The sequence below is a fragment of the Oryzias latipes genome, chromosome 12 (genome assembly GCF_002234675.1).
Source record: "Oryzias latipes chromosome 12, ASM223467v1".
Lineage (NCBI taxonomy): Eukaryota > Metazoa > Chordata > Actinopteri > Beloniformes > Adrianichthyidae > Oryzias > Oryzias latipes.
Genome location: NC_019870.2, coordinates 27,122,326 through 27,146,458, shown reverse-complemented (window position 1 = coordinate 27,146,458; position 24,133 = coordinate 27,122,326). Strand labels below are relative to the sequence as shown.

Sequence of the window (24,133 nt, the reverse complement as noted above, 5' to 3'; positions counted from 1 at the left end):
TCAGCTGTTCAAAATTTGTGGTCGGTTGAGAATTAGGCATTTTATGCGTATGCAGCATATTTTATATGCAATAATTATGTTAATCTTACGCAATGGTGCATGATTTTTGTGACATCCACACACAAATTTGTGTCTTTCCACGACTTCCACTTTTCACGCAAGAACCACTGATGTGTAACTTTTATATCGCATATACGCTGCATATACTGCGTTAAATTTACATAATTCCATTGACGTGTTCTTCCTACCATGACAAAGGTGGATAAAGGTGAAGAGGATTTCCTGTAATCCATGGACACCAGTGAAGATCACAAATAATTGAAGGAAAAAGGTATAACGCACTGTCTAGTGGGTTTAGATGAGCCAACTCCCAATGGTAAAGTGCCTAGGACAGCACAAGGGTTACAGCCACTCCTTAACTTCCCACACTGACCTGGCTCTTCTTTCAGACAATGTCTCCAGTGCCTGTTTCCTGATTGGCTGACAAAAACCTGCTTATAAATATAAATAAACAGTCTGGGATTTAATCCTGATCTCAAATTGGGTATTTAAAACCAAACTCAATTCTGAAGATTGTTGTTCAGATTTTGTGATCCAATCTCACTTGTAATCCGTATTAAATGCCTTTGTTAGGTATTCCAAAACCTTGGATTGAATTCTTGATCACTTTCATCCTGAAAATTAGGATCATTCTGATCCCAGTTTAAGGAAGGATCCGAGGCTGAGTTAATTTCTCTTTTTAATGTGTTTATGTCTCAAAAACAATTGAAAATGTTAATTTAGAAAAAAACCTGACCAAAATTAAATTATCATTTTAAAATGTCACATAAAAAAGAAGAAAATTTGAAAATCTTTCACAAAATCTTAATAAAGTTTTCATATTCTTCAAGCTGCTCCTTTCTTTTCATGAAGGTGTAACATTCTAAAGTTGTAATATTTATGTTGTATTCACTACATGTCTTTGTATTTCTACTTCATGAAAAGAAAATAATATTTTTTCAGTTGTTTTGAAATTCTGGGCCCTTTTGAAAAATGAGGGAGGGGCTTGTGAGAACATTGCACCTGCCTTCACAAACAGGGTGAAAGCAAACACCCCACACTTTTAAAAATCTTCATGTTTTTGTGTCTCTACTTATTTTTTCATCTGGTCACACCCAAGACCTTTTTATGCGGGAAGAGACACAAACCTACGTCATTTCAGCACCGAGTTTTGCACGAGGATCTGCTTTGTAACATTTACTGAGTTTACTTCTCTAGATAAAATCCAGACTGAATGAAGGCCTCATTGTTAAAAAAAACACAGACATGAGAGTTTTTCATGTGAAACAGCAGCATTGGAGGCTTTAATGGTGTTTTTACATCATTTTAAGATACTCCAGATCTAAAAGCAAAAGCAAAAGCATCGAAGTGCTGAATATATACGTTTTTTCAGGAGAAACCAGAAAATCACAGAGCAGACAAGTTCCGACTCATCTTTGAGCAAAAACATTTTCCCCATCCTTCTGACTGAGAAGAAACATTCTTCTAAATAAGATACAAAGTCAGCAGGAAGCACTATTATCTGATTCTACGCACATTTACCAACTGTGATTCCTTTTTAAAAATCTCGTACATTTCCGTTACCTTAATCCAGTGTTTTTCAACCTTTTTTAAGCCAAGACACACTTTATTCTTGACAAAGATCCCGCGGCACACCAGCATCCAAAAATTGAAAAAAGGAGAAACTCTATATTCTGTATTGATATACAGTCCCTCTGCAATCTCACCTGCATTTTTTGATAATTGTGGCAAGAAAAGCTGGAAGTTGCAGCTGTTTTTTCTAGAAGATATAAGAAAAATTGAGTTAGTTTTATGTAATAATTTTTAACTAAATTATTTGAAATTTTACCCTGGTAGTTGTTTTTCCCTTCAGTTTATTAACATGCAATTTTATGTAAACTCACAAAAGAACGAAGATATTCTTTCTAAATTGTGATTTATTTTTTAAATGTTGGTGCAAAGGCAACTGTAGTTTCTGAACAATATGATCACAATATGTTTGTTAAAATTTACACAAAAAGACTAAAATTATATTTTTGTTTTCTACACAAAAAATGAAGATGTTGAAGTTTTATTAGTTTTTTATTGTCTTAATCTAAGATGAAGTCTTTGAAAACTTTAACAAAAATGTTTTTTTTTCTTTTTAGATTAAATTGTTTCAATTTAGTTTAAATGTATCTGTTGGCAATTTCACCTTAATCCTGTTTTCTTATATGTTGTTATTACTTCTTCTCAAGTTTAACATCTAAAATAATCCAGACATTATTAGAAAAGTGTTTCAGTTAGAAGATGACTTGGGCCAAACTCTGGGACGTTTGGCTGTTAATAAACACAAACCATGAAGAAGAACTAAACTGTTGACCTCGGATTTCATCAAGAAAATTTCAAAACTGTTTGTGTGTTCATTGTGGTTTAAAGACGTTTAACAGGGAAGACTCATTGTACGCTGAGATGCTGTCACTTTAACACAATGCATCATGGGAGATGTAGTGCAAACAGCACCCGATCGCAGACAGACTTGCTTCTCTGAGCTTCATTGTTTTGTTCACTTGTTCCACGGTCTGATACCGGATTCTGTGGAAAGCTACACCGCTAAAGACGAGCTTAAGCTGGTATTTTTGTTGGAACTGAGAGACTTTATGAGTTAAATCGGAACAAGGAAGTGAAGACTTTAAGCACTTCTGATTGGTCTGACTGATGACATGTGATTAAGCCTCCAAGAATGATTAGTGGAGACAGTTAAAGGGGCGGGACTTTACCGAAAACAGCTGAAGCTACGGCTTAATCACGGTACCGTCGTTCTTATCAAAATGTCTTTAAAAGAATAAAAAAAACACAAAGAAAAAAGTATTTCATGATCTTTCATATTCCTAACTACTCAGTGTTTTATCAGGGCCTTTTAGATCAGTGAATACCGGACCATCTCACGGTACACAAGTGTGCCGCGGCACACCGGTTGAAAAACACTGCCTCAATCTGTCCTGGGAAAACGTTTAGGAAACAATCAGAAGATGCCGTTATAACTCATTTTGTACACGCAATGACACTACACAAGCTGTTCAAGCCGAATGGGGAGAAAAATCTGACAAAGACTCCTGACCTGTTTACCAGGGGGTTCTTGTGAGCCGCAACATTTCCTATGAAAGAAAAACGCAATAAAACCTTCTCTCCCCCACCAACTAAAGTTGAAGCAACAGTTTCAGCTGCAGAAACAAACATCAGCTGAAAACATTCACACACAAAAAAAAGATACCTGTGAAAAAAGTGAGGGAGGGGCAGCCAACAACACCTTATCACGCACTCATAAGGTGGGGGGGTGCGTTTCTAAAAGGAAGGTGCACCCGATTCCATCGACACTTCGGGGTCGTGTGTTGTTAGCGCCGACCTGGATGTGATCCAGAACAGAATGTCAAAACCAGGGGGAGGGGGGGGGGTCTTAAGGATTCCTGTCAATCCCCCAAAATAAAAATACGTAGATGTGAAGATACATTTCTGGGTCCTGTAGGTAGCAGCTGCAGAAAGATTCAGTCTCTACAAACAGTCGGGTCTTCTCCAAAGCTCAACGTCAGTCATCTGTTGGGGTGGGGGTGGGGGGTGGGTCTCAGAGCAGAGGACCCAAAAGCACCAACAGGGTTCTGACCGGGATGGGGTAACAACGCTGTGATCTGAAAAGTCAAGAAAGAGGAGGAAACCTTGAAAAAGTGAAGAGGGAGCTAAATGCTAATGCTAGCTTTTCGGGGACGCTCTAATCGGAGCAGTGAACGGATTTCCTTCAGGAAGAATCATTTGACATGTCAAGCAATCTACTCCTCTAATTTAAAGGAGAGCCCAGTGAAAACCTGTTTATATTGTTTACTACATTATCGTGGTTAAATCAAAAGGTGGACCACAGCGTGTCCTTCTCACATTAACAAAGTGCTCGATGAAACTGTGGGTTGTGTTTGGACGTTTAATCGCACACATCTACAAACTCCTCTTTCCTTGATTTTCTCTGAAAAAAAAAACAAAGTCCAGCTCCTCTGTGATTTCTCCTTCTGATGCAGCAGCAACTGTATTTTCAAAAAGTTTTTTAAAACCTTTCTGCCCTCCAGGGGGCGCCTCCTCTAGAATAATTGACAGGATCTGAAACTGTTAGTACATATTTAAATGAGGGATGTGTTATGCTTCTGAGCATCGGATGATCAGTCCGGTGATTGCACGTTTATGTCAAAGCTTATTTACAGAGTCCAGGAGGGACCTCCTCTCTGAAATCGCCGCGGGTGCAGGTGAAGACTTGGAGGGTGAAGTTAGAAGCATCAGTGCAGGTGTGCAGCTCCGTTTCTGCCTCAGAAGGGTCTCGGTGAGTGACGCTGTGACAGAGCCGTCTGTGATAAAAACCTCATCGTGTTTGTTCTGTCATCTGAGCGGGTCCTGCAGGAAGCACGTCGAATCTAACACAAGTTCCTGTCTAGCAAAGGAAAGGCACGTTGATGTTTTTCTGCTCTGAATTAGCTGGGAGCCGCTGCTGCAGACAAGCGTATGGCACTTTACCTCAAACACATTTGTTACTATAAAACCTTTATGCTACGGCGTTTAAAATAAGTTTCGTCAACAGTCTTTACACATGAAACTCCTTTCTTTCCCTCAACACAAATCTCCGTTCTTTGTTACACAGCAATTGGATCTGGTTTGATGGAGGACGGGTTTGACGGTTTCACTTGCAGGCTGAGGTTTGCTGATGCCAGGTTAGTCCTGCAGCTTTTCAGAGTCCAGAGTGCCGCAGAGCTGTCTGTGGAAAGGAAGCCTGCCTCTTCCTCCTCTTCCTCCTCCTCCTCCTCCTCCTGAGGATCTTCAGTGTCGCTCCCTGGCATGCCCTCACTGCTGGACTCAGAGAGGTGAGGGCCGGCAGCAAAGGTGCTCTGCTCCCCCGCGGGTGCAGAGCTCCCCTTCTCCACGTGGAGCAGCGGGCTGGGGGGTAAGCTGTGCGCCATGAGGCCGTGGTTGTAGTGGGAGAAGCATCGTCTCTGCTCCTCTGCCCTGGAGGATGAGGGAGTCTGACTGGTTCTCGACAGCAGCAGGGGCCGGTCCTCCTCCGTAAAGGGGCTCAAAGCGACTGACGGGACGGAGAGTGCCAGGCTGGACAGGGGGGCCGACATCTCTGACCGAGGGGAGCCTGGAGACGTCGGACCAGTTTGTGACTCGGAAGGCGGAGTCCAGTTCCTTATGGCTGACGGCCTGCAAAAACACAGGGAACAGGAACGGGAGAAAATGAGGAGCCAGCCGATGACAGACGGCGTCGGGGTTATGGAGCGAGCGCTGAGTTCAAGGGCAAGTGCTGAACAACATCAGTGTGACAGGGTTCCTTCTCAACCAGTGCTTTTCAGCTGTCCGGCATTCTGGGTAAAGACACCCAAACTTCCCAGGTGGTCGAGCGTTGTGCACGATCACAGAGAGAGCCACAACGCAAAGGAGGCTCAGTTTGATCAAAACCCGCAGCTAATCGGTAAAGGTAAGAGTGGGAACAAAGATAAACCGGTAAAATGAAGGACTTTGTCTTTAGACCATTGGCTGAATGTGAGAACTGGACTGAGAGACCCTCCCCCCTAGTGTTCCCGCTGTCAAGTGATAAGAGTTTGGGCTTCCAACAAGCTCACTCCTGATTGGAAGGTGGTTGCCATAGAAATGTTGACCCATATCAATCAATGCTTACTGAAGTCATCGGGCTCCAACATGGCAGCTTCTGTATCGCATAAAATTGTGACTGCATGGTTTAGAGCTGGAAGTAAGTCATTTTTTGGTGACTTTACATTTAACATCTACAGTCATTGGTCAAGACTTTGGGTTTTTTAACACGTTCTTGTAGCATTTTTCTGATGACTGAGGACATATATAAAGAAAATTAAGCTTACAATAACAGTGTTTCTTTAACCCTTGTGCTGTCCTAGGCACTTTAACGTTGGGAGTTGGGTCATCTAGACCCACTAGACAGTGCTCTGAACCTTTTTTCTTCAATGATTTGTGATCTTCACTGGTGTCCATGGATTACATGAAATCTTTCCACCTTTATCCACCTTTGTCATGTAAGGGTGGGGTCATCTAAGATAGCACAAGGGTTACTCAAACTGAGGGTCGTGTGAAGAAGAGCTTATTTGTAGTGTAGAAAATGTGCTGGACAGGCCACAACCTTCCTGCTCCAAGTTCTCAGCAACTGAGAGGGAAAGGGGGGGGCAAGGTTTTTCTTCACGCCAACAGTTCTGCTGTTGAAGAAGTTGAAAAAGATTACGGGTACATCATCTGCAAACAGCAGGACTGAAAGGCTCCCAAAGCCAAACCCCTCCATCATTTGGTTTTGTAGAGAAATCTAGTCTACTTTCAACAGAGCCCGAGTAAAGTCCAACTCTCCTCCGCAACGAGTCCGACTTCCTGCTGAGTCCAACATACACTCCAACAGAGAACACACCTTCTCCGAAGAGGGGAACCAATGTATCAATCTAGAGTTACCAGAGGTGCTGCCCCCACTGTCCACACGGCGTTCGTCCTGCAATATCTAAACATCTTCAGCCCCCGCTCTAAATTGATTTAACCGGCTCTGCTTCTTAGTGGGGTTGAAAAGGTCTTTAAAGTATTCCAGACAGAAATGATCATCTATTCATTATTGTTACAAACAAGGTGTACACGCCAGTCATGTAGTCTTTCTGTCCACTGAGGGATCCAAGGGGAGGATTTAGTGCTCTGTAAAAAACAGGACCAACCAGTGATCCAATCAAATCTATTTTGATGTTGACCTTTCTAAAACTTATGTCTCTAATTATGTCCAAAGTCCTACCTAGTATTTATTATTTATTATTTAACAAATGCAGACATTTTCATATAATTAGATTGTTGTTCAAAGGGTTAAATGTCTAAAATATTACATTAATGTTTTTAAGAATGACAGGTTTACTTCAGTGAAATATAAGAAATATGTATGCCAGTGTGTGCACAGCTTTATTTCTTTCATTTTTTTCAACCAGATAAAGATTCATTGAGTTGAAAATGTATCTTTCAAGGGCGACCTGGCCCAGAGGTCAGCCGCGCTCGTCCTAAAACCAAACAGTTTATCAATAAATCAAAGACAAATCAAAAAAAGTCACTTGAACAAGTTTTGGCATCAGGCTTACGCAGGTATTTTGGATTGTTTCTAAGCTGAATTTCTGTCCATTTTTTTATTAGTTTAAAAAAGAGATGATAAAACTTTTGTGAGTCTTTTGAAAGTTTACAATTTTTGATCAAAAATAAAAATAAACTTGTTCTCATTAAATTTACTATAAAGTAACAAGGTACCCAGCACTTTGAATACTTTTTAAAATAACTTCTTTCTACTGGAGCACTGGTTCTCACTGCTTCCCTTGTGTTCTACACCTTTGATGAACTTTTGGGTTACCTTCAGCTTTTAGGAAACTCCTGTTGGAGTTGGGCGGGGCTCAACAAACACTTAAGTCACTTGTGCCCCCCGTGGCATTGAGACGACCCCGGATGCCCGGTGCTGCACGTTGGCTATTCTCTGTCAGCACAGAGAAAGACTCAGTGACAGAGGGAACACTCCAATCCTCACTCCAACTGTTGAGACAGGGAGGGGGTTATTTACAGGGGGGCAGCTCGCAGAAAAGCCCCCTAGTCTATTTAACCCAGTGAAGCAGCTGTGCTTTTAGCTGAGAGAGCAGCTTTTGAATCCCACATTCTGTGATCTAAATCCTGTTAAAGAGACATTCTGGAGTGTACCATTCAAAGCCTGTCAGACGGGGGTGTTCAATACCACCTGCACCACAGCAGACCTCATGAATGACTGACATTGACGTAGTTTTTGTTTTATTATATAGTCGTTTAATTCTGATTTTAACCATGATGAGTGGAGGTCAAGAATCACATCCTGGGTTGAAAAAGTTGTCACACCTCAGGGAGATGTTCATTTCTGGATAGGAAGTTTTTGGATTCGGAGGTCATTTGAAGCAGCAGTGAAGCTGCTGTGCTTGAGCTGTTCCCCCAGGATGGAGCACAGAGCGTCCATCATTCCTGACTAACAGAGTAAAGCTGATCACTGCAGCAGATGGGGAAACTTTCACGTCCATCAGCAGTCAACTCTGTGTTTTCACATGCTCGCCACGATGGCGTCCAAAACCAAAACGGTCTGGAAACACCACTGGAGTCAAAGCTGCACCAGAGAGCGTACCTTTGGCTGGAGACTTGAGTGAGGGTGGTGGGTTCTGGTGCGTCTTTGCTCGTGGGAAAGGTGGCCTCCGTGTCGTCATCTGTGTACAGCATCTTCATCCCATTACACGACTGCAAAGGAAAGACACAGACTGAGTACTTCTTCAGGTTCCAGGTTTCAGGACGTCCGTTTCACCCCTGCAGCTTACTTTGCTGATCTTAAGGTCTTGAAGAGGCACGTTAGAAAGGCGGCGTCCTGCGGCAGAGCTGTCCGGTTTGGAGCCGGTACCGGCCTTGGTACTGGACTTCCTTTTATGCCTCTGGCTCTGCCTCAGGCGCTCACGAAGTTTCTTTCTTTGTTTCCTGATTGTGTAAAAACAAGAAAGACAGCAAAACTGATGGTCCCAAAACAAAACACACGTTTAGAACCATTGTGGACCCAGAAGAACCGATCAGAATAATTCAAGACTAACAATGCAAGTCTTACATTGTTTATAAACAAATTTAGGAACCACTCTAGAAGATCCTGGATCATTTAGAATCAATTAGTTTAAGAATTATTCAAAAATCCTTCCAGACCACCACATCCAAAACTCTTCCTGACCCTCTGGGCCATTCGGGAATATTCCCAACCTTTCAGAGGGATTTAGAAAAGAGTGGTTCTGGTTCTGTAATGTGAAGGGTGGATGCATTTACTTCGTTTTGCAGTAGGCGACCACACACATGATTCCCACGACGAGCAGGGCGATGCAGATTCCTGTGATGGTTAAAATGCGTTTTTCATACAACCCCTCAGTCTCTGAAACACAGGAGAGATGCTGCAAGTGTCATAAACGATGCAGGCACACACCTGTTCATCGAAACACTGACACTTCCTCAGTCTAACATCATCAGCTTTACAGAAGCTGAATGCAGCATTCACTGTAAAACGTTTCAGTCAAATCAAGTCATTCACACCCAAGAATTTACAGGAAGCCACTGACTGAGACAGAATGGCTGTTTTTTACAATAATTCATCTTAGATTGATAGAATTTGTTAAATTTTCAACATGTATTTTCAACATTGACTGTATGAGAGAGCCGGACTAAGTGCGATGTCACACGTGGAAAATGGTTTCCAGGGGCGACATAGAAACGTTGAACGTTTCAAACATTTTAAATGTTCAACATGACACCAAAAACTTTTGTTGAGGCATCTGATTGATCAGTTTACAACTTGAATAATTTGCACAGCAGAAAGTATATCATGAAGAAAATATGGACTATTAAGGACATGTAATAAAATGGACCCGAACTAGAATGGCTATTCCCACCAACCAAATTAACTGCGTAATTCTCAACCATCCAAAAACTTTGGACAGCTAAAAACTGAATTTATGTCAAGATTTGTCGGCCGAAACCCTGGAGGGACATCTGCGCACAACGACGAATGACGAAGGCAAGAAACACTTATGAACTACGTACGTCACACATGGATCACAAAAGACTGAAATTTCACTCGTGGAAAATGGGCAAAATGTACGTAGCGGCTGTGTGACATGGCTTTCAGTGGTGATTGGTCAGAGTTGGTCTGGGTGATCGCTTCTATTACAACCGCTCTAGCTAATGAGGAGTGAGGTAGTTGGAAGGGCCACACCCCTACCACTTGAAACCGGGATCAGGAGAATCTGTCAATCAAACATTTTAAACGTTCAACATGAGACCACGTGCTTCTGTTGAGGTGTCTGATAGATAACTTGAATAACTTTCATTCACAGAAAAAAAACGCTGAAAAAAATTAGAATTATCAAGAAAATGTTGAAAAAAAAATGTATCAGATCAGGAATGGTTTGGTTCTTCTGACCAAAGGAACGACTGAGTAACAGCTGTTTATTTCTCTACAGAAGTCTATGGGATTCTGGCTTCTTGGGACCAGCAGGTACTTCCTGTTTGGAACGCCAGAGGGAAGGGATCACTCAGTCCAGTTCTCATATACAGTCAATGATCTCTCCAAATAACAATAAAACAGAACAGCATCATGGACAAGGAGGATTAAGATGAGAAGAGGACATAAAAGACGTACTGACGAAGCTGGCCATCACATAGTTTTGGCAGCGATCACCAGTAAATTCATTTGGACACCTGGATGGGAAACAGAGCAGACAGGAGGAGAGGTGGGGGGTTAGTTCAGTCGGGATTAGCAGAAAACCCCCAACAGTCATTACTGGTGTCAGGAGAATTGGCCTGAGCAGGTGAGGCCGTCAATCATCCCAGGCCTTCATGCATTAATCGTTCTAATGAAGGATCTGGGAGGTTCTGTCTGCACAGAAGCTCCAGCCGGGACTCTCACTCTGCAAAGACTAACGTTTGCACGAGTCACCATCCACGCCTTCTCAAAGAAAACTCCACCAGAGGGGGTTCACAGAAGATGGGGGTTAGGTTGAATGAAAGATCGATAGTTAGTCTTAGCTCCAGAACACAACAAGCCCTTTAGAGTCATGGATTACTGGTCTGGACCTCCAAGATGAATCATGATGAGAAGTGAAGTGCATGCAAAATTCAGTGCCCAACTCTGCAAAGGAGAGGTCTTCAGACCTGAAGGCTTTGACTTCAACACTGCAATATTTCTCAGAGGAAGCATGACAGAAGTAAAACACCAGCAGTGACATGTGGGGCTGAGTTCAGCGAGTTCACATACGTTTTGGATCTGAGACTTTCTTAAGCACAGCCTGTTCACACCGGTGCCCAGTGAATCCTGCCAAGCATCTGGGTGTTGGACACAAGGAAAGAGAGAAGAACAGCACCTACATGTTACATACAGAAGAGCCAGCACGTGCACACCAACACAACACAGCACAAAGGACACCCAATGGTGGGCATTTTCATCAGCCAGTGACCTGAAAAGGTGGGTCTTTTGGAGACACAGCTGCAAACTGTGTCCTTTACAATCCTGACAGTAGAACTGCACGATTATCCCTTCACCCACAAAAAGCATTCATGGCAACGTTTTTGTCATTGCTGATAGATGTTAAGCTGCTGGAAAAGTTCTGAGGCATTCTTCCTCTGTAAAGAGGTGAAATTCTGTCATGAAAGGCTAATATGAGGAAAAGAGCCACGGACAGACAGTGTTTTTGACTTAAACTAAAAGGTTTTTATTCACCAATCCTAGTCTTCTGCAAATTGGGTCCTTCATCTGAGGTTACTGAAAGAAAGGTCAGGATACAAAGGACCTGAACGTGCATTTTCTTGTGGCCAGTCCAAGGCACACCTGTGCAATAATCATGCTGTCTAATCAGCATCTTGATATGGCACACCTGCAAGGTGGGATGGATTGTCTTGGCAAAGGAGAAGTGCTCACTATCACAGATTTATACAGATTTGTGAACAATATTTCAGAGAACTGATTATTTTGTGTCTTTGAAAAACGTTTCACATCTTTGAGTTCATACCATAAAAAATGGGAGCAGTAACAAAAGTGTTGGGTTTATATTTTTGGTCTGTGTAGAAACTGGGCTGCACTGTGGGGTAGTGGTTAGCATTCTCACCTCACATCGAGACTGGCATGGTTTGAATCCCAGTTGGATCCTTTCTGTGTGGATTTTGCTTGTTCTCCTCGTGCACGTGTGTGTTTCCTCCCACAGTCCAAAAACCTCCTTCATAGGTTAGCTCATGATTCTAAATTGTCCCTAGGTGTGTGTGTTTGATTGTGTGGCCGAGCAACAGACTGGGGACCTGCACAGGGTGTTCGCCGCCTTCACCCAACAGTAGCTGGGATAGGCTCCAGCAACCCCATGACAATAGGAATTCAGTGGGTTCAAAAAATGGATGGATGAAGAATTAAAAGCCGGCGTGACGGCTCTCAACGGCTAATTAACCAGGAAACAAGAAGCATCGACATTAAAAATCTCTTTCATAACTTAGTCACTCAGCAAATGCTCTTGTGGTAACCCTTTAACACCTGAGCTTTTTGTCTAGTGTTTACATTCTTTCAAGTAGCGTAACTCTGCAACCCTTTATGCAATGACCGTAATTCAGGCAGATTCTGAAGCGGAGTAAAGCAGCCTTGTGCCGACATGTAACACTTTACAGTAATGACGTGTTTACGGCAGGGGTGTCAGACTCCAGGCTTCGAGGGACGGCCTCCTGCTGGTTCTCCAGAAACTCTGCATTAGTTGCGTCTGGTCACCTGGATCAGGTGTGTTTCAATTGCAGGATAATTGGAAAACACGTTGGACGCCGGCCCTCCAGCTCTGGAGTTTGACACTCCTTCACGTCACTAATGTGTTGCATGTCAGCGCAAAGCCGATGTGAAGAGCTGCTTTTTTTCCACGTCAGAACAATCAGCTGATTGACGTTGATCACGGAAACGGTTGAAGAGTTACAGTAAGAGAGGTTGCGTTATTTGGGTGTTGCCAGCGGCAAAGGGTGAAGTGAAAGGAAGAGCAGGGAAACAGATTATATCAAGTTTCAGGAGCCACTTGTGAAGAACACAATATGTAGGAGACCAAGCGCAGTGGCAAGAACTTTAACATTTAATAATTAGTTTTTGAATCTAGGGAGCAACAGGGAAGAGGCAAACAGATGACATGACAATGCAGAACTGAAAAGCAGACACTTAAACACAATGAGGATAAAAAAAACTAAATGAAGGCCGCTGTGGAAGATCCTGGTGTGACTGACAGCGACAAACACAAAACCTGAAAACAGAACATGACAAACCAAGAAAACTCCTGAAAAACAAACTAAAGGGCACCATCCTGTAATTTACCATCTTCACTTGAAATGATTTATTCAAAAAAACAGCAAGATAAGTATAATGTCACAGTGTGGGGAGTACTGCCAGACAAAGAGAAGATTCGAGTGAAGTCCCAGGAAATGATTGTTTTTTCTGCAGCTTCAGAATTGCTGTGTCTGAAATGGCATGGGTTGATGTTTGAGGCTTTAAATCCTCTAAAACCTGCATCACTATATACCTGTCTAATGTGTGATGGCAAAAGTGTGAGCTCCACAAGTAAATGAATAAAGAGTTCATAAAAACCAGAAACAAAACAGAAGTCAATAGATGGCCGTAGGATAACTACTCTATGGTCTGTTCAACTTAACCCTCTACTGCTGCCCCACCTCCCTCAGCACAAAACCAACTCTTAGATTTAAAAGACTAAAACCTCAACAACCTTTTTCTATAGATATAAGGAACTCGGGATTTAAACACTCATAGACAACCATCCATTTATCTATTCTGTCCCCCATCTGCCACCTGTCGTGGTTCAGGTTACATAGGCCATGGACGCAGCAGCTCCAGACCTCCCTTCCCACAGTCACCTTGTCCTGGTCGTCCACGACAGACACTGACGCGTCCTCGGGATATTTGAGATAAAAAATCCCCGGCTGTGATCATAGATTAATAGCTCTGTTTTCAGACTCAGCTCTCTCTTTATCAGAACAGACCCTGCAAAGTCACTGCAGACGCCGCACCAATCCGTCAGCCATGCCCACTCACAGCCTCTGCCTCACTTGTGAACCAAACGGAAATATTCATCAACTCTGGAGGTCTGGTTCTGTTCTGATCCAGAGCTGGTCTCCTCCAATGCTCCTCTTGGTTTGGCAGGCGTGAAAGCTTTTGTTGATAACGAGGGTCTTTGTTTATTTGCAAATGAACTCTGGTGTGGTTCACTTCTGTGTGAATGCAGGCGGACTTTCCACAAACCAAAAAGATCAAGAGAACCACAGATAGGACATGCTGTAAGCTCTGTGTGTTTGGAGGAGAAGCAAAACAGCCACAGAGTGAATCTGAAGAAGCAGGGATCCTGAAAAGGTTTGAAAATGTCTGCTGGGTAAAAGTGGCGGCGCGAGGAGCTGCAGTATCTGATTAAACCATATGACAGTCAGGAATAGCTTTTTACATCCTGGTCAGAGCTTGTTTTGGGCAATAGGGCCACCAAATGAGCCACTGCAGAAAAAGTCTAGCGGAAAAAACATAAAGTAACATTCAAATCGCTTTCATGAGGGTTTGGAGACAGAACCAACCCAGGTGGTCCTAAAGGTCAGAGGTCTTTCTCTTTTATCAGACGGATTTCAGGCATTTCGACGAATCAGCTGTTCTTGTTTTTTGAGACAGAAGTGAAAGACAGAGATAGATAGATAGATAGATAGATAGATAGATAGATAGATAGATAGATAGATAGATAGATAGATAGATAGATAGATAGATAGATAGATAGATAGATAGATAGATAGATAGATAGATAGATAGATAGATAGATAGATAGATAGATAGATAGATAGATAGATAGATAGATAGATAGATAGATAGATAGATAGATAGATAGATGGTATGAGGGGGTCCACATCCTACCTGCACAGAAACTTTGTGCTTCCCGGCATGATTTCCAGGGTGAAGCACTCGCCTCCGTTCACACAGTAGTTCCTCTGGCTGTCGCTGCAGCGCGTGATGTGGCTGGAGGTTTTGGTGGTGGTGGAGGTGCTGGTGGTAGCTGCAGAAGAGGAATCAGAATTGCTGTATGAAGACATTATTGAAGCAAAGAAATCATCGCCTGTGCATCGCTTTCAGATCACATTGGGAAGTTGACGTTATTCTTTGTGCTCTGGACTTGAAGAAAAGGCTAAATCTGAGCACGAGTTTCACTGAGTCACTAAAGGAACAGTAAAGACTCATCCCTGCTGTGTTATTTAATGCTATTTTGCATTTAAAGATGTTAAAAACCATTAAGAACGGTGTTATAAATATGAAACGTAATTTAAAAAAAAACAATACATTCCACAGAAAATGTCATTGGAGGTGATGGTTTCCTTTCTGCAGTGCCTCATAGTTGGATCAGCAACCCTAAAAGGAGGAAATGTCTCTGCAGACGCTTCATCATACCAGCTGTGTGTGGTTATGGAGAGATGCTTTATGTAACACAGACTTTTAAAGGCAAAACATTTATCGCAGAAGGACTATTGGTTGTCATGAAGCCACCTTTCCATCCAGGTGAGCTGGGTAATTAACAGCTTTTAGTCATGAGGACTAAGCTGGAGGGTAAAGCTGTGCTCGACGATAACTGCTTACACATTAGATTTACAAAGATTTTGTTTAAAATGTAATTCAGTCCCCTCTAAAAATATAAAGGAAAATAGATACAATAATATAAACATTTAGTTTCATGTAAATCATTTCCAGCACCTGCGTTCTCATAAGGGGACTGGATTTAGAAAATCAATACTTTGACATTTTAATTTGGGAAAAAAATAGATGACTCATCCAATCCATTAATTGATTTTCCTTTAGATCAAAATTATTCATTTATGAATAAATAACTACTTGGTGACTTTTATGTAGGACCCAAATTGATGTCAAATTGTAACAATTATCTTTATGTTTGCAGTGACATCAAGCTCAGTGGGAATCTGTATTGTGAAAGTGAAGGTGAGAGCTAGTTCTGGATGCTAGTGTTTGTGTTTAGGTTGTGTTACCAAATCACAATGGAAACTTTTTAACCCTTGTGCTATCTTAGATGACCCCACCCTCACATTGACGTGTTCTCCCTACCATGACAAAGGTGGATAAAGGTGGAGAGATTTCATGTAATCCATGGACACCAGTGAAGATCACAAATCATTGAAGAAAAAAGGTTCAGTGCACTGTCTAGTGGGTCTAGATGACCCAACTCCCAGCGTTAAAGTGTCTAGGATAGCACAATGGTTACAAAGTTGTGACGTGACTGTCAGATACTTCAGTATACATATCTCAAACTCCAGACTTAGAGGGCCGGTGTCCTACATGATTTCCAACTAACCGGCCATTGAAGCTTATTGGCACCTGATCCAGGTAATCAGGAGCAGCCATTACTTTCTCCAATAGTTTACATGCATGTTGCTGCATACTCAGCTTCTTTAAAAAAGAAACTCTGCTTCAGAATAAGCAGCCCCACATTCCATAAGCACTAGGAGTGGTTCAGTAGTGAGCAGTTTCCACTGATTACCAAGTAAAAAAGTTCAATTTTGCTCCCAAAATAAATGTCAGTCCAGTGTTTGTGTGTCAACAACCATGAACTGCACTCAGTTATGTTTGAATCTTTCCCTTTGCAAAGGAGCCTGAGTATAAAAATGCAGAGATGCCTCTGATTTTCAGCAAGTGCGATTCAAAAACAGCTCTAGAAGCCTCAAACACATAACGCTGATTAAAGCTACTGGACCGGTAGATAAGAACAAATCAAATCTCTGCAGTTCCAGGGGGAATGAACTGCAAAGTCAGGGGTCAGGGATTCAAATTTATGTAAACCTTTTGCCATCCTTTCGAAACACAATCTGCCCCCCGTCTGTGCTCACAAAGTCAGCAGTCTCAGTGCAACTGTCGACCAAACCCAGCAAAACTGAAACTCCACTTCTGTCAGGAGGAGAACCTGATATGGAGTCAGTCAGGACACATTTATTTGTGCTGGTCTCTCCCTGTCTGGACCACAGACAAACACAGTCTGGACCCAAAATGAGGTCATGTGACCTATTGTTTTTTTTTAATTGGATGGGTCAGGCTGTATTTGTCATTTATGTTATTTTAGAGCTGAAAAATCACCTGTCAATCAGAAGGTCCATCTTATTAAGCTAAATGTTGATATCAAACATGACTCAGAATCATGACGTTCATAAAATTTCACCTCTTGTACAGGTATCACAGTCTTAGCAGAAAAGTGATAAAAGGGTTTGAGTCAAAGTTAGTTTGTTTATTTCTGTTCTGTTCAGAGTGACTGGAGACTGACTGGGTGATAGGCCCCCTAGCCGTCACCCTAAACAGCTCTAACCCCAGGTGTGTGGATTTCAGCGCCATGATTAGCCTTCATCCAGGAGTTTCACCAAGCAGCATCCCAGCATGCTTTGAGACCTTCAGCATATGACACTCTGACAGTTCAAAGAGGGGAATGAAGCACCTGATTCCCTGTTGTTATGAGAAGACACCAGTGAAGCAGTGAAGGCCTCGCCAGCTTCAATCAGAGCAAACTCCTGTGATTAAACATGAAAACGAGTCAGATGGCTCCATATAAATATGACAGACCGGTGTTTTACCACAACTTTCTCTAAAGTCTACAATTTGATCAACGTCATAAATTAAGAGGCTGGACAGTGGGGTAGAGGTTTTCACCCTGTCCTCACAGTGAGAAGGCCCTGGTTCAAATCCCAGTTAAACCTTACTGTGTGGAGTTTGCGTGTTCTCCTAGTGAATGTGTGGGTTTTCTCAGACTTCCTCCCCCAGTCCAAAAACATGCCCTCTAGGTCATTTGATGTCCCTAGATGGGACAGACTGGGTGTACTCTGTCTTTAACCAACAGTAGCCAGTGACCCCAAAAGGCATTCAATGGGTTCAGAGGATTGATGAATGGATCAGAGGTTGAGGTGAACATGAGGCAGTCTAACTTTTCTTTGTTCAATAAACTGACAGTGATGCTCAGATGCTGTCGGGCTGTGAGCACTTCACAGTCCAAACGGGTCACAGCAGAACTAAAAACGCATCACAGTGTTGTAGCTATGAAGGTGGAAGATCCTCAGAAACGTATCTGGTTGTTCAGCGGATCATCTCTCATTCATTCTCACAGGTGGTTCAGCAGAGATTTCCATGCCGGATGCCCTTCCTGAAACAACCCTGTATCTAATCCAAACTGAGAACCGGCTTGGGGGGCCCAGACCGGGGTCCCCTTGTGGGTACGTATAGTTAGGCAGTAGTGCGAAGGGTCTTGCCCAAGATCCCACACTAGATTGAGCTCATCGTGCCTCCTGGGAACCGAACCCTGATGTCCCATGCACCAGAGTCCCACATGCAGCCACCTGAGCCATCCAGCCGCTAACCTAAGAAACACATCTCAACTGTAAAAATGCTTCTAAGGTGTCTTCTTGGTGGCTTTCTGACTTTTCCTTTAGCATACTTCGTATATACTGTCTGTAAACGTAAAGTAATCAGAACTGTGGAGAGTTCAGGAAGAGAATCCCGTTGACTTCTCAGTTCAGCTAAAATCTGTTTTCATTAATTCATTCTACATCATAGCAAGTAGAATGAATTATGATAGTAATAATAGGAGTTTGACCCCCCCCACACACACACACACACACACACGCACACCTGAAACCATCACAGTAGATTAGCTAACCAGCAGACAGTAAGAGGGCAGTAAATCACACATGAGACCACAGCCCAAGCATTACGGTGGCGAGCCACAGCCAGACACGCTGTAATAGCAGGTTACTTTTCCTGGCGGCAATGAGGTGGGGGCTGGGGGGGGTGTCATCAATTAGCCTCCAGCAAGCTCTGACCTTGAAATGGAGCAAAGGCAGGAAACAGGAAGTCCCTGTGTATCAAAGCTGAGTTTCGGTGTGTCATGCATTATTTATTGATTTTCATTTATTCATACCGCCACAAATGTGCTTCACACTGTTCACTGTAGTTCTCTACACCGGTGTGTGTGCATGTGTCTGTGTGTGGGTGTGTGTGTGTGCGTGTGTGGGTGTGTGTGTGGGGGGGTGTGCGCCTGCAGGCGCTCTGACCCACAGAGCCTGAATCCGAGCTTGTGTTCGTCCTCTAAAACTCTTCATCTAAGATTCCCAGCATCTCCACTGGTCCTGAAGCTGAGCCTCTCTGCATTTGGCACGTGCACGTGCACATGCATGCACTGCAGAAATTTGATCAGCAATATTGAGCTGCAGGGTTTCCATTGTGTTCTGTGTTTGTACGGCTCCATAGCCGTGCCTACATACTGTTTTTTCTTCTTCACTGAAGAAATGAATGAACACTAAAGGAGGTCACACGCCCACTTCCTGCAGTCACTTGCTGAGGATTTGGTTTGGAGTTTGGCGTTCATGTCCTGGCTTTGTGAACACGAGGGGCTCGTGGTTCTGCTGGAGCAGACGCCAAAGCTGGGTGGCACGCAGGAAAAGGCTGCGTTTGACCACAGCGACTCGTTACAGGATGTAAATAATAAATGAAGCTGCTCTAGGAGTGGATCCACTGTGAAACTTTATTCTGAGGACAAAAGGAGGGACGTTTTCAGGGCTGGACAGAACCTGGCAGCTCTGAGGCTCTAAGGGGAAAACTACTCAACAAAAATGGGCAGCTGAAGGCGGAGCTTCACGACCGCTGAGTCACAAAGATGATGGTAGAAGGACAGACGGAAGGCCAGTCCAGACCAGCAGAAGCAAAGATTATTGGATCTTTTTAAAAACGGAAATCTCACTCTGTTGAAGCTGAAAGCCAAACAGGGATCATTTTTATGCACAGTAACTGAAGCTCTGCAGACGATGGTTTATGTTTGAATCTTTTAGAGTGAGCTGCTCCTCTGCATCTGTACAGAAAGAGCAGCCGTCTGCGCAAAAAGGTTGGATTTTGGGCCCTTGACTGTGTCCTTGAGGCAAAACTCAGCGCCGTGTTGGACAACAGTTGCAGACATGACAGGGGAGTGAACACAATCTGAGGTGATAAAGTAAAGATGGAGGTGCGTTCACATGGAGCCTCTCTGCAGTGACCTGCAGACTGCAGCCTAGAACCGCATCAGAACCCCACAGAGGAGGCAGATGACCTTCTCATAGGTGTCACCTTGATATTTAAACACCCAAGTCTAAAACTTTTCACAGGGAAGAACTGTTTTCAGTATCAACCAAACCGCTTTTCATGTTGGCGGGGTCATTTTCATCCAGAACTGTGCTGAATACTCACTGACAGTTTGGATGTCGTTGCTGAGCTCCTGCGTGGCTTGTGGGCGGGGACTCTGCTTCGGAGGAGCTGGACGTTCAGCGTTGTACTTAAGCGTGACGGACGGGTATGTGACTCGAGGGGGGAGCGGAGCGTACGGCCTGCTCGTGGATTTCTCCTCCAATAAAACCTCTGGGGAGATGGCGATGGTGGTGGTGAGGGAGACCGCCGAGGGAGCTGCATGAGGGATGGAGACGGTGATTCCCAGCGTGGGGTCGACAGATATGATGATCTGGTCCTGTCCAATAGGTTTGGGGTCAAAGTGGGTGGGGCGTTCGTACTCAAAGATCTTGTCCACGAAGACCCACTTGATGCCAGCGGTGCAGAGAGCTAAGCTGACCAGGCAGGCCAGGATGGGCAGGATGCAGATCTTCTCTGAGTGCAGGCACTGGTTGATCCGCTCCTCCTCGACGCACACGCAGCAGGTCCCAGGCAGGGCCACAACTCCCAAAGCCCCCGCCTGCTCCCCATCGCAACCACCGCCTCCTCCCTCCTCAATTCCCTCGACGGCCTCCTCTGCCCTCTCCCCAGCTGCCTCTGCCTCCTCAGCTTTCTCCTCTGGGACGCAGCCGACATCGGCAGCAGGGCAGGAGGGGGAGGTTGTTCCAGAAGAAGGAGCGGGCCCGGCAGAGATGTCCTCCATTCCCTCAGTCATGCTCTCGAACTGACGGACGAACGAAGCTTCAACTAGTAAAACAGAACATTACAGGAGGGGGGTTCTGCCTCCAGAGTCCAAGAGGAGGTTTTCCATCCTGAAGCGGTGAGGAAAACGTTCAGAGAGGCTCAGCCTGGAGGCTCCGCAGGAGGGGGGCGGACAGCCTGTGGGGAGAGAGACGATGAGGGGAGTGCGGCGCCTGCAGTCCCGCGCAGCGTTGCTGCAGCACTCACCTGAACACGGAGACAGGCGGGGCGGTGGTGGCGTGGTGGGCCGGCTGTCGCAGATGCGTCTTCAAGGACAGGATGGCCGAGCACTGCAGCATCAGGGGGGACATGCTGCCTCGAGTGAAGAGCCCCAACCTGCAGAAAGGCTGAATCATCAGGGAGCGGCAGGTGTCCTTCTTCTCAGTGCAGCCCCAGAAACAGATGAGTAAGGAGAAAGAGAAAGAAGGAGCTTCACAGAGGAAGGGAGGGGGGGGCTGCTGCAGCACACAGGGTCAGAGGAGGCTGAGTACTCCCCTTTTTCCTGCCTCACTCCTCCTCTCAAAGTGCTGAAGAAGGCTGGCCTCCTCCCTCGCTGTCTCTGCACACAGGCTGCTGCCCTCCACGCACAAAGCATTAAGCTCAGCAACTTCCTGACTGATCCAATTAGAGCGCACGTCAGCGAATCAGCAGCAGGCCCGCTGCTGGAGCCGCCCCCTCCAGCACCACTCCCCATTGATTAGGCCGAAGGGAGTGTTTTCTGTCAGACGGAGGAGCAAAGGAAGCACATCTGCTACGGGACCAGAGACCCAAACGGGTTCTGGCTCCAGACAAACATCAGGACCAGGCCACAGCGTCCGCCAAGAAGGGATGAAACCGTCAGTCACCGACGCAGAACGGAGTAAAATAATTTTGTTTCTGAGGGAACTGCAGGGGATTTCAGATGGATGTGGGGATTTTCCACTGACAGTGCAGGTTTCAGCCCCTCATCCTCCATCTTTCTAAACTAACTTTTAACCTCTAAAAAACAGACTTTGATGTGTTTGGGCCAAAAAAAAAAACGTAACTGTTACTCATACATAGTTGGTCTTTGTGAGAACAGAAACGTTCATGCATGGGTGTGCACAGGAGCATCTCAATACATTTGAACCGAAAAATTGATTTTTTTTACATTCATTTGGTTTAAAAAGTAAAACTTCAGAATTATACAGATTTATCACACAAATAATGGTTTCTACCAACGTTTTAAAGAAAATCAGCATCCAGGTTTAACTAAGCAAATAAAAAAAATCTCCCCATAGCAAATGTTTCAGCTGCAAAAGGTTAATAAAAAGTCCTCAATCCATGCAGAACTATCTTCATGAATGAGAGCTGATGATCAGGGGCCTCATTTATAAACGTTGCGTACGCACAAAAGAAGGCGTACGCCACTCTCTACGCAATAGTTGAGATTTATAAAAAGCAAACTTGACGGGAAAATGGGCGGTCCTTCACGCAAGCTCTGACCCAGGCGTACGCACAAAAACGGGTGAAATGAGAAACGGCGACACCGTCGGTAGATGGAAGAAACACGTGAAAGTGAAAATGACAATACTGCCTCTCATAAATAACATGAAGACTTCACAAAGCAAGTCTTACAATGAACAGCCTACACGAACACCCGCTTGACCGATCAGCAGTGAAACAAACAAAAAAATCAAACGAAAATTACAACAGAAATTCAAATGAACACTTATTTGCAGAAAGAAAAGTGAAATATGTTCTGCAATATTGGCATGTTGTGCAATTCATCCTCATAAATAATTATTTATTACATTATTATTATTACATTGATAAATCATGTAATAAAATGGTTATAGTAAAACGGGGTGGGATTATATAAGTTCGCTTCTTTCCACTCCCTTTCAAGCAATATTTATTAATTATGTCTAATTATCCTAAGTTTGATTAGTTACTGTATGAATGTATAACTGATGATTATATTGTTTTTGTGTATTATTTCTATTTGATTGCTTGAAATAAACCATTTCAAATCAAAAATTCAAATCAAATAATATAGTTAACAGAACAAAATAATGTACAAAACTGATATTCTCGTCAGTGTGTCCGTTTGGCGGAGCAGATATAGGTGCAATTAGACAGACAGACAGACAGACAGACAGACGGACAGACGCACTAATTGTCCACTGGGGAAAGTTGTTTTCATATTAAAACATTTCTTCATAAGCTACGGAATTATGGTATTCATGCATATGCCTTTAGTGTTTTATTTTTGATAAAACAATGTATGGCGTATGTCTCAACCATTCAGAAAGCAACAAGAAATTACATTTGCGCTGATCAATTTCCCATTTCCACGTCGATTATTACCGACATCTGTAGCTTGTCAGATGTAATTAAATGGATGGAAATAAAATGCCCCATCACAATGCGTAATGACGCACAATGGCTGATCTTGCGCTCTTGGAAGATGTGGCAAATGGAAGAATTCGGAGAGAACGCATCTTTAGACAGCAAGAAGACTTGCTGGCAAACGAAGACGAGTGGCTTATGAGCCGGTTCCGACTTCCTCCAGCCGTCCTGTTGGACCTCTGCGGGCTTTTGGACAGAGGAGCACTCGGAGGAACCACGCTTGTCACCCGGTGCATCTGGCACCGGGTGACACATCGTAGGATGTGCGTTCGCACGGTTTTATAAATCCGAATATTTCTGTGCGTACGCACGTCCTAAATTTAATCCGTACGCCACTTCTGACGCAAATCCTGCGCAAACTTTTATAAATGAGGCCCCTGGTCCTGGAAAAGAGGAGAATCTCAACGTTATAAGTGCAGAAAGCTCCACTACTCTTTATCCCTCCAAAGTTAATTCATGACCTTTAATTCATCCTTTGGCCCAGCGACACAACGGCAACCTTTTACCCAATATCAGCCGGAATAGGCTCCAGCAACCCCTTGACCCCTAAAGGGATTGAGTGAGTTCAGAAGATGGATGGATGATTCATCCTGCATGTATTTCTCCTGATGTTCCCCTTTTCTACCATATTTTGCTTTCGTTGTGGTTCTACCTGGACGCAGCACTCGATGTCCAACCAGCTTCTTCAGCGTTGACCTGTCATGTGAGGGTTTGTTTGATCCTACCAAGAGCTGGCTTCCTCTGATGTCCTCTTGGTTTTTCAGGTGTACATCTCACCTGACCTCTGGTTTGAGGGCACGAGTCTCGGTTTACTTGCAGATGAACCCTGGTGTGCTTCACTTGAGTGTGAATCCAGACAGACTTTACACAGAACAAAGAGAGGATGTGCGATCCTAATGATCGGTGAAGAAATCTGGTTACTGCTGTGAGCTGATTCCCTCAGGAACCAGGTTATCGGCCCGATCTGGACGTGTGCTTGTGGATTATTCTGAGTGTGTTCAGACAGGAGTCATGCGGATACAAACTGCTGCAGGACTTAATTCCAGGAGGATCGGCTCCCGAAAGGCAAAGATAAAACTCTAGAGATAATCAGGTGTGGTAGCACTGATGTGGTAAAATGGTCGTGTGACGGGACGAGATCTTTCTTTTTGTTTTAATTACACAAAA

The 24,133-nt window shown here is 43.9% G+C and overlaps 1 protein-coding gene across 2 annotated transcripts; it reads right to left on the bottom strand.

The window, feature by feature from the left end:
* Window positions 1-2,859: 2,859 nt before the first annotated feature.
* On the bottom strand, window positions 2,860-22,010 carry LOC101160461 (pro-neuregulin-1, membrane-bound isoform-like). 2 transcript variants are annotated; one of them, XM_023961043.1, is made up of 9 exons: window positions 20,804-22,010; window positions 19,880-20,734; window positions 14,540-14,678; window positions 10,268-10,326; window positions 8,902-9,004; window positions 8,415-8,568; window positions 8,228-8,337; window positions 7,442-7,617; window positions 5,150-5,253 (listed from the first exon to the last, which is right to left on the bottom strand). In XM_023961043.1, the coding sequence occupies exons 2-8, from the start codon at window positions 20,568-20,570 to the stop codon at window positions 7,482-7,484; spliced, it is 1,392 nt and encodes a 463-aa protein (XP_023816811.1). In that variant the 5' UTR covers window positions 20,571-20,734; window positions 20,804-22,010; the 3' UTR covers window positions 5,150-5,253; window positions 7,442-7,481. The 2 variants fall into 2 exon arrangements, with proteins under 2 accessions (XP_023816810.1, XP_023816811.1); XM_023961042.1 differs by lacking the exon at window positions 7,442-7,617 and having other exon boundaries at window positions 2,860-5,253; window positions 20,804-22,009.
* Window positions 22,011-24,133: the final 2,123 nt, after the last annotated feature.